The sequence below is a fragment of the Alosa alosa genome, chromosome 9 (assembly GCF_017589495.1).
Source record: "Alosa alosa isolate M-15738 ecotype Scorff River chromosome 9, AALO_Geno_1.1, whole genome shotgun sequence".
Taxonomy (NCBI): domain Eukaryota; kingdom Metazoa; phylum Chordata; class Actinopteri; order Clupeiformes; family Clupeidae; genus Alosa; species Alosa alosa.
The window spans coordinates 24,503,605-24,514,902 of record NC_063197.1 but is presented as its reverse complement, the minus strand read 5'-3'; the positions used below and the strand labels follow the sequence as shown (position 1 = coordinate 24,514,902).

At 45.2% G+C, this 11,298-nt stretch overlaps 1 protein-coding gene across 1 annotated transcript in view; it reads left to right on the top strand.

The window, feature by feature from the left end:
• Window positions 1–6,098: 6,098 nt before the first annotated feature.
• The window catches only part of LOC125300762, a 7,969-nt gene continuing 2,769 nt past the window's right edge, over window positions 6,099–11,298 (top strand). Inside the window, exon 1 of the mRNA XM_048252893.1 lies at window positions 6,099–6,157. Within this exon, the coding sequence (XP_048108850.1) occupies window positions 6,099–6,157 (59 nt within the window). The remainder of the gene's footprint in view (window positions 6,158–11,298) is intronic.

Here is an 11,298-nt window from a genome sequence, read left to right as displayed (position 1 = left end):
TTTCATGAGATAAAAAAAAGAAAATAACATCCGATCGATCTGTTTGCCAAAACAAATGAAGAACAGGCCATTATGTGGATCTAATTATGGTGGCGCTTCATGCTACCTCTGTGTGTAATGAGGGGATGTGTGCCCAGACTTGGTGCCTCTGACCTGGCAGGACTGGCACTGCCAAGGCGGCTGCCCCAGCTGGGGCCTGGCTGCAGGGAGGAGAGGAGCTGGCAGCAGATGGTACAGATGGCAGAGAGGCCACCCCCCCTCAGATAGGAGTCTGGTCAGGGAGCAGGTTGTGGGCTTTGCCTGGCGCTGCCATATGGCTCATAGTGGGCATGATCACATGCAGTAGTAATCGTGGTCTCTGAGCCTGCGGTGATGTGTAGATTTCTACAACAGATAGTGCCGTGTAACCTTTCTACTTTCTACAGAATCCTCCCACTCCGAGCATGGTCCTCTGTGTCCATAGAGATAGATCTGTCCCAACCCTTGTTAGCAAGTCTTGTGAACTTGAGATACTCTTTGTTTTATGTTAAAATATTTGGATTAAAAGTCACAAATGGCATACTACTGCAGCTCAGGCCAAATGAAATAGAGTGTCCTGCCATGGCTGCCATCTTGACAAACCCAGTAGAAATTCGAGGCTTGGTAGTGTGCAGCATTGAGGTCACAGAGGTCCAGACCTCCATTATTTGTCTGTCCAGTGTTGAATGTAATACTCTCTAAAAATATGTCCTTGGTTATAAATTTGTTGCCAAACTTACACAAAACGATGGAACAGTAAGGTTTAATGGCAGTTGTCAGTGTATTCAATCACTCATTTATTATACTATAGGGTTGGATTTCATACTGCATTGACTGCAAGGACACTGCCATTTATATTCAGTTGACTCCTGATAGTGAGTTCTCTAAATCAAAATGAGTTAACAGTGTACTTTTTTTTGTAGCAATACAGACACTTTCAACACAGAAGCTAGATAGGGTTTAATGAGGGTGGTTAAAATTACTCTGTGACATGGGGACTATGGACCCATAATCCAATGAGCAGATACTATGGCATTTGCTGCAGGACTTTTAAGTGACGTTATGGTGGAACTTTAGCTTTGTTGCTAAGGTTAGTCCAGGTCTCAATTTTAATTAGACATGCACTGATTGCACTAGTGGTCATGGGGGATTAAGCAGGTGTTTCTAGACCCCATATTTTACCGTCTTGGCTTTGGCCTGAAGGTCCTCCACAGGGATTCATTTGGGTTAGGTGCATCAGGAATGCATCATTTACAATTATTCTATATTGACAGAGTGGATCGACCAATCTAGGTACCCCACTGATTAGCCTGCAAGAAATCTTGTCAGCATAATTCATGTCAACTGACTGTATACTAAGACTTAGAAAGGATAAAGTCTGAGAATGGGAGACCAGGGATATTGTTATGGAAACATTATGAAACATATCTTTATACTTCCAATCATTTTTCACCTTTTTAAATATGATACCCTAACCCAGGATTTGCTTAATGTACAAATATTTAATTGGAAGTTCCTACTCTCAGTTCGACTTTAACATTGCTTAATAAAAACACAACCCCACCATATTATTTTACTCTGTCCTCATTAGTAATAATCAGTAGTAATTCTATATGTGTAATTTAATGTAGGCCTTCTTGTAATCCAGGTAATGTGTGTGTACATTACCTTTAATCGTAACATATCATCAGTGATTAGTAGTAGCCTAGTTGTAGTTTAATTGTGCAGGGCTAGAATTTCACTTCCTGCTTGAGCTAGATGTTTCATGTTTCATTTTTCCTCCCCCCCGCCATGGCTAATCTCTTTGTTGCCAGGTTATGTCATTATAAGAGAGTTACAGTTCTCTTACACATGTAGACAAGTAAGAGCATGTTCACATGACATATAAGGCCAGGTATAAGGGAAGTGTGTGAGAGTATTTTGTCCTGATTGGTTACGAAATTGTGCCTAGATATGCTGGGGTGCGGTGCTTTAAGAAGCAGGCGCGCTCTCGGTTGTTGTAAAGTAGATGGGCTGCGCTGATCGGGGATGGCCAGCACTGCAGTTCATTCAGTAGGTCCACGAGCACGATCACAGTACCCGAAGTTTGCAGGCGCGGAACTTATGTGAAGCCGAGCAACCACCTCAGACAACTCTGCAGAGGTATCGTATGATCGACACCAAATAACGTTTGTAATTAACGCGTCATAAGGTGATCATTAATATTAGTTTGATTAAATTACAGTCTGTGCGTCTTTCACTTCTGGATTTGCATTAAATGGCGATGGCGTGCAAGTGGATTTTAATTCTTAATTCATGTTATCATGTAGAATTTGTCCATTATGCGCGTTAATAGAAAGGCATAGTGAACATTGCAACTGACGTCGGAGTAAATAACGTAAAAGTTCAACTACACATTTGCATTACCCTTCATCCTACGCTGTCTTATTTAGAATAAATAATAGGCTTATTTAGAATAAATAATAGCCTATTTTTATTTGGTTTACTTTTACTTCAACTGCCGTTTAGTTGCTCCAGGTATAAATATTTTTACAATAATATCCAGCTGTGTTTTTTCCTCACAAAGTGGTGAGTTATGTTATGCTGTACATTTGAAGGGAAAAAATATTCAGTACGAGACGAGTAACCATCCATGAGTTATTCATAGACAATTTGTTTTCGTGTACAGACAGATACAGTTCCAGTTAAAATATTTTGTTAAATCATGATGCAAAAAAATCATACATGGGGGCTTTTCTTTGGTCTCAACTCGTATTTATAGTGTTTCAGTACGCGTAATTACATCTAACCACTTCAAACTGAGCGCATGAAGATCTACCTGTAAGAAGGAGAATGCTGTGTTGGCTTGTATTCTAATTGGTCTCAAATGGGCTCTGATGTTGTAAGCGGGGCATGCGTGCCAAGTGCAACCGGAAAACCAAGATTTGTAATCTTATCTGATTGGTCTTTCCTGGTGTTTTTGTTGTTACAGGTGGAGGCCTTATTGTTGGGTGCACTCCTACTAGACTATTCCTATCTCCAGTTAAGTTATTTGACCTAATTGTAACGGGTTTCATTGTTTTTTTTGTTTGTTTGTTTTTTGGCAAGGGGAAACTTGCACCACTAGGCAACAAGGATACTTGCACCACTAGGCTACTACTCAATTGAAAGCCCAATCGAGGGCACCCGTCTCAGTGACTTAAACTACATTGTAGAGTTCTATAGTAGAAGCACTCATGGAGGATGTACCCTGGTGTCTTTTTGATGCTGTGAAATGAGATAGGCTTGTATAGCTGTTGCTCAGATTTTTGTATGTTTATTTGTTTGTACTGATTATTAGATGAAATTATTAGTGTGATGATAGTGTGCAAGGTTGCGTACAGGTAACATAATTGATCACCATCTGGATGTTTCTTTTAGCAGTCAGCTTGTGCTTTTTTTATAAACAGATCATGCAACCGTGGAACCCCATTGGTCCCAGCTTTTGAATCTGTGCTGGGTGTGAGGTGAAGCCAAAGCTGTTTCTGAATAGTGCTGCCTTGTATTACACCTCATCACTAGTTAATGAACCCCTGTTGCCCCAGTATGAGTAATGGGAGGTTTTTTCCCTCCAATCTGTTGTAGGTCTGGTAACACTGATCTCTCCTCTGCATGTGTTTCTACATGTGTAATAAGACACTCTGACTGATGGAAGAGGTGTCTGTTCTCAGCTGTATCAGCCATAATACACTTCCTCTGTTGTTGTGGTTATAAGGTGTCAAAGCTGGTTTTTGCACTGTACTCTTTACAGGTTTTGAGTGTCCAGTCTCTCGGACACCACAACTGATACCTGTACAGTAGCAGTGTCGGACTTCTTAAACTACAATATGTTGGCATTATTTACGACCCTGGCAGTTTGTCATTCTGATCTTTCGGTGTGGTTGACACTAGCTTTTACTAATGAGGTGGGTATTCCCTAGACATTTGCTGTAGCAGGTGCATTTATGTAATTGTTTTGTGGGGTTGTGGGAGGGCATGGGAGGTGTGTTTTTGACGAGAGGCTGATCTACCTTGGCACACTTGGCCTGAGGAGAGTACGCAGGTTTCGATTTCCCACCAAAGTTCGCTCCTCAAATATTCATCATGGCCATAATCTGGAGCCATTTGATAATTGACACTGGGGCCGCGGTTTTATAATCTCCCCTCTTCATCTGTGGATGCTGAGTGCCATTAAAACTCGCCCTTCAGGCCCGCCGGCCCCAACCCCGAGGCCATTAACTTTCACTCCGATTGGCTTCTTGGAATAGAATGTGCTGACTGCAAGGCGCGCTACACTACCAAGCCGATCTCTTTTTCTACCAATTCTTCCTGGTGAATTTGTCTAGTGTGCTTTTCTTTCTGCCCTCTCTTCAGCTGACGGAAGAGATATTCTATAAGCTCGTATTAGTTATGATAACCTTCCCTACTATTCCTAATCTGGTCCATTCCTAATTCTGTGACTTCATACGTCTTCTCCTTTCACATCTAATCCATCCTCCTCATACTTGGGATTGTCCTTCTCACCAAGTACTCAGCACTTCATTCTCACAAATAACCGTCAGATTGAAGGAAATGCGTATTTGGTCATATTTCAGACTGGGGTGTTGTATAATGTATATGTAATTCATTTTTTCCACCAAGACACCCAGAGTTCTCCTGGTGACATTTTTCCAATGATGTTTTTGTCACTGTGGCTATTGTTGTTGTTGTTGTTGTTGTTGTTGTTGTTGTTGTTGTTTTGTCATTGTTGTGTGACTTTGCTTGTTCTCTGTCTGAAGTTGGAATGAGCGTCCTGCAGAGCATGTAATATATACCCCCCGCCCCCCCCAATCCCCACCGGCCCCAACTCTGCTCTTCGCTGGCGCTGTGGCAGGCCACTCTCTTGCTCGGTAGAAAAAGCAGGAGAAGAGGAAGAGGAGGAGGAGGAGGAGATGGCGGAGGAAAAAAAGTGCTGTCTTTTGGCTTTGTGAATGCTGACTTGTCCATATTCCACTCTCCACGCTCCCTCTCGGATTGCCCTGATTGATGTCGTCCGGATTCCATCTCTGAACGGGGCCGGTTTGCTTAGGAGGGATTTCGGGTGCCGTCACTCTCTCTCTCTCTCTCTCCCTCTCCCTGTCTCTTTTCACTCTCTGTCGACCCAGTGGTTGTATCCCTTTCGTGGCAACGCAGCTTACCTGAGCTCCTGCCAGCCCATGTAGACAGGAATGGAGGGGTTTTTGGGGGGGTTGGCGGAGGAGGGGGGGAGGTGGGCTTTGATGAGGACCAGAGAGCCCCCGCAGCGTGTCCTGTCGCTCAGTCTCAGACCTCACTCAGCTAAATATTTCATGCTGTGATTTGGGACGTAAATTAAAGATGGGAGGTTTTCTGACTGGCCGTGATCTTATTCTTTTTGACCGAAAGAGGAATGATGACTGGGCACTGGCCTCCATATTTGCGTGGGTTTCTGCCATATCCCAGAATCAGAGAGCCTTTTGTAAAGCCCGGCCCTGATGTCCTTTTGGAAGTGACCTTTCTGTCACTTTGAGAACAAGCTGCAGTCTTTGGACAGAACACGGGTTGCTTAAAAGGCTTAACATGGTCCTTATCAGCATGACATCTTTATGGATGTCCGCAGGAGTCCCCCAGTATGGAACAGACATCTATGGCCCCTCCGTCCTTACGCATGAACTTACAGGCAGATCTCAAGTAGAGGCAGCTGTTGGGGAGCTGTCGGAAAAGCGGAACCCCTAGCCGTGCAGTGCACTGTTCCCGAGACATTGGGGGCACATCTCAAGCACTCCGTGTTTAATTATATCCAATTACTCAGCCAGTAATCCTTGTCATTTATGAGAAAGGAAACACTGATGCTCCATCAGCAGCACTCTGGGTGGGTCTGATAGGAGCCTGTGCATTTCTAAAGGGGGGAGAGTCCGGCATTGTGCTCGTGTCGGAGGCAGATTGTCCCTCTTTTGAGCCGCCTGACAAGCAGCCTAATGATGAATGTGTTTCAGGAGGGCTGGCAGACAATTTATAATCTTTAAAGGGCGCTGTATTGCTCTTTTTTTTTTAACACGAGCCCGAGGGGACGATTTCTCAAACGTATGGAGAGTGAGGCGGACGAAAAGCCGCGTGTGGAGATAGGAGTGGACAACATGGGAAGGTAACCTATGAATATATACATGAAGGAGCAAAGTCTTTCGAAAAGCTCAGCAATCTCGAGTGCGTTCTCTATCGCTGAGCGCTGAGAGGTGGCGGGGCGTTTCATCTCGCTATCCCACCGCCTCACAGGGAGACTGTGCAGCTCTGGTCCCACTGACCAGCGCGGATGTGACCGACCACCTGCATATTTAATTAATCACCTTAATCTCCATTACCTTGGACTGGACAGCCAGCATAAGTTGGATGCTGGAGACCTGAAATTCACTGTCCATGAAGGGTGGAAAGCTGTCTTTGTTTTTTTTTCTTGGTCTAAAAATATGTGTGTGTGTGTGTGTGTGTGTGTGTGTGTGTGTGTGTGTGTGTGTGTGTGTGTGTCATGTGTTGTGTGTGTGTGTGTGTGTGTGTGTGTGTGTGTGTGATCATGTGTTCATGTGTTCATGAATGTATACAAAGATAGCTTTGATCTTTCTGGAATTTAGAGGGTCTGCTTATAGCTCAAGGTGACCTGGGCCCACTCCTCATTACATACCAGCCTCTTTACGTTGAAGCGAACCCTGTTAAATGATGAATGAAAGCAGACAAACAGCAGCGTATCACTGTGAGGGGGGCGGGGGGTGGTTGAATCAAAGAATTGTATCAATACACTGCGTGATGGATGGCATCTGTATCATCTCGCAGGCAATTCCACATGTGCACACATATGTATGCCTCCCGCTTCAAACCACCAGCAACATTTATTCTGATCAAAGTCTCAGGTTTCCCTGCCTTGCTTTGCGAATGCCTTGCATGCCCTTTGCCTGGGATCCTATTTTATCTTCATCAGCACCCAAATGTGAAGAGTTAATTTGATTTCGCCCCACCGAAAGACATTCAGCATCCTCTTCTCCAAGAGCCTCTGTTTTATTTTGATTGTGGTCTCTAATTGGTTTTGGAAAGTAAAGATGGAGGAAGGGAATGTTTTCGCACAGAAAAAAAGAGAGAGAAGCTGCAAATAATGAAAAATCAAAGCTTTGTCTTCAAATTACCATTCTGCTTTGGTCGATGAGGGATGGACTGTGATGAGTCTGGGCAGCCCCCCTGCGGATGGCGCATCCAGTAATGGCGTCTGTCCTAATGAAAAGAGAGGGCCTACCAAGGTGGCTGGAGGGGATGGAGGCCATGCATGAGGTGGGGGTGGGGGTTTGGATGGTGATTTGGGTGGGGGTAGGGGGGTGTAGGTCATGGGCTCATTAAAGACGATGTATTTCTTCATTTATTCGGATGAACCTCGACTCCATGGGTTTGACTGATCTCTGTGAGTGGGAAGCCCCGGGCACTCTGAGCCACAATGTGGTTTGGGGGACTTGATTGGAAATAATCCGTTTCTCTGTCTTCCACTCCTCCTCTCAGCCACTTTCGCCTCACCTGAAAGGGCTTTAATAGGCAATGCTGAGTGAATGACAGAGAGAGAGAAAGAGAGAGAGAGAGAGAGGAAGAAAGGGAGAGAGGGAGAGAAAGAGAAAGGGAGAAAGAGGGAAAAAGAGAGAGCGAGAGAAAGAGAGAGAGGGAAAAAAAGAGAGGGCACTAAAGTTGAAATGGAAAGGGTGAGGCTGAGGAGGTAATGGTAGGTGGCAGTCTCTGAGTATGAGCTCATTCTCACTCACTTCATCAGCACATGTGCTCATCTTCAGCTTCTCTCCTGACAGACTCTTGGGAACTCGGAAGTTGGTTATAGGAGTTTCCTGCTCTTTACCCATCACTGCAACCAAATCACTGTGCATTCCATTTATAAAACTTGACAATAATGAAAGTTGTGTGATATATTTTTTATATCCCAGAGCAGGGTCCCTAACAAAATCGTCTATAATTTCAGTACAACTGTGAGTTATATTTGTTAGCCACTTATGCAATGGTGTTGTTCAGAAGTGCACAGCATTGCACCCCAGTGCGCTAGATATGTTGATGTTGATGACAGAGGCAGATGCAGTTTGTTGTGAATTAGAGCGGATATGAGTGCATTTTTCACTGTACACCGCATTATCTGTGACCACAATTTTGGCAAAGCAGCTGCATCTGTGTAACATAGAGCCTTTTTTAAGCACTGCTCAATGCTAATGGCGGTCTAATGATGGACCCTTCCCATGGAAACTTAAGGTTTGAGTTTCACGTTGAGGTCTGATGGTATATCAATCATGGACAGAGCGTGGCTGTTCACAGAGACATGTGACAGGTGATTAGTTAAATGTTTGCCATGGGGCGAAATCAATCCCACCGAATGGTCTTTTTCAGCAACACTTTGTCTCTGTCAAGTGCTGCGAAGCGCCAACCTCACTGTGATGCAAATGCTGGTTACCGTTACAGCCTTGTGTTCTCTCAGGCATGAACAGTTACCTGGTTCCCCTCCTCTTTGTTCTTCTCTCTCTCTCACTCTCTATCTCTCTGTCCTTCATCTATTTTTCCTCTCCTCCTTTCATCCAATAGATGCCAGATACCAGAAGTTGCGATAGGATTACCGACTAGTATTTTGAAATTGGTTACAACTTGAGGTGTCCTTCCAGCTGTATAAGTCAATGGGCTTGTGAGCGATAGGTGGCAAAACTAATTTAGCAAGCATTCAGGCATTCATTGGACTTGGGGCAAAGACACAATGTTTCTTTGTTTGTCGTTATTTTGTGTTCTCTAAATTTAATCTTGAGTTGGAATCTGTGGCGCTGCCATGTGCTGGTCGTTAGATGGCCACTCCGGCGTGAGCTGGGATGTGCCGCTGTGGGTGACGGCTGGCATCAGCTGCTGCGGATAAGCATTGTGCAGCGCGGTGGCACAGCACTGATGTGGGCATTTGGGCCACTGTGTTTGTCAGCGCACCGCCCACGGCTCGGCAGGGGAGGGTTATTTTCCTGGCGGAGGTCCATGTAAAAGTATGCTGTGGGCAGGAATGGGCACTAGGGCACAAACGTCCCATGCCCCAGTTCTGTGTGTTCAGTAGGTGATCGCAGCAGCAGCAGCAACAGCAGCAGCAGCAGCAGCAGCGAAGTCCCAGAGAGAGACACGACACTAGAGAAATGCAGCTCTCGTTGGCAGGAGAAAGACAGCACAATAGTGGCACCAGTCCCAACACTGGCACAAGTAGATGGAACAGAATGTTTCCGAAGGCTGTGTGATTTCTCTTTGGTGGGGGTTATAAAACAAAAAGGCTCGGGAATGATGTGCCGGACAACAGACAGTATCTCAGTCTCCGCTCTTCACACACAGGGCTCTGATGTAATAGTTCACCCGCCCGTGGTGGGCTGCCATCTGCTTTCATAAATCCGCCACGCGGGCACGGCCCAGGGCCCCGCGGCCACAGTGGCTTGCGTCCGAGCGCCGGCCTAAACTTTCACCCCTGCCCTCCCCTGTCATCGCCCAGTCAGGAGGGCAAATCACCTTCCAAAACACGCACGGCGTGACTCCACTCTCGCCTTCTGTCGCTCGGAATGCCCGCTGGTCTCCTTCTCCGTCTCCCATTTTCCATGCACTCGCTCTCGTTCCGCTGGTGCTGCCAGAGCATGCGCACGCCTCACCTGGTTGGAGGGCTGTGTGCAGATATTGCTTTCATGTGGAGTCCACTGACTTATGGCTGTGTGCAGCTGCTGACACCTCAGCCATTAAGTCTCATTGATTAAGTGGTGGGGCAGCACACTGGGCGAAGAAGGAGATATTTGTGTATGTGAGGGAGAGAGACAAAGAGAGAGAGAGAGAGAGAGAGACAAAGAGAGAGAGAGAGAGACAGAAAGAGACATACAGCGAGAGAGAAACAAAGACATATATATATAGAAAGAGAGAGAGAGAGAGAGAAAGAGAGAGAGAGAGAGAGAAAGAGAGACAGAAAGAGACATACAGAGAGTGGGAGAGAGAGAGAAACAGAGACACATATATATATATAGAGAGAGATAGAGAGAGAGAGAGAGAGAGAAGAAAGAGACATATATATATAGAGAAAGAGGGAGGGAGAGAGAGAGAGAGAGAGTCAGTGTGAGTGTTGAGTGTGAAATGAAGAGGATGACCGTGTTGTATGAGATTGTTTGTTATTGAGTGGAGAGGGTGCAGGTGAGGAGTTGTTGTATCTTCATTTCTGCCATGGGGACACTTCAACCACTCCTCCATCTCTCTCCACACGCCACATCAATACAACACTAGAGGGGTTGGTCTAGTCCATTTGCCCCCCCCCCATCCCATCCCTCTCACTTTCTCTCTTATCCCTCTCTTTCTCTCTCTCTCTCTTTTCCCTCTCTCTCACACTCTTTCTTTCTCTCTCACTCTCTTTTTTCTCTCTCACTCTCTCTCTCCTTCTGTCCCTGTGGACCATGGAGCACTCTCTGCCTCATCACGCGCCACTCACTCGGGCCCCTGTTCTCCTGATATTTCGATAATGGCCCGGCATCATGTTATACCTTTAATTTGAAACGTAATCAGGTGTAGAATATGTGAGTGTGCATTATTCATGGCGGGGGATATTTGATTTCAGATTACAACTGCTCGTCCTCATCCGGTGAGCAGGTGCATAACAAGCGTGTTAAGGCCCCTCAGCAGATCACTTGTCAGTGCCGCGGTCAGACAATGAAGGCTTTTGTGTTGGACATAATTAGGCAGCAGCTACACTGACCTGAGACATAAAAACAATGATTTCCTAGACAAAAGGCAAATGATTGGCAGAGGGTATTTTTTACATGTTTTTACTTGCTTACTGGACTTGGTGTTGTAATTTTGTTTCAGATACTCGTTTGTCTGGAGCAATGTGCTCATTATAACTGCTCATTATAACTGAGAAATGTGTTTTGATATAGGAAGCATGCATTTCGAATGATGTTATTAAAGCTGAATGCTGACTCATGCCCAAAATCACACCCACACACACACACCACACACCCACACTGCACGCACACACACACACACGCACACAAAACCAAATCAGTCCCAGAAACGTTGCTGTGATGAATGCTTTTGACATTTTCAGTATCAATGTTTATGTGCTTGTGTTCATTATCTGTAATGTTCTTATAATGTTGCCTGTAATCATGTCCCAAATAACTGTAATTAGGTTGAATGTCAAATGTCAAATGTTGTGGTTGCGAAATGTCAAAATACCATTTGAATGTGCCGGCTGGAGTTGAGCTCCATCCTGTT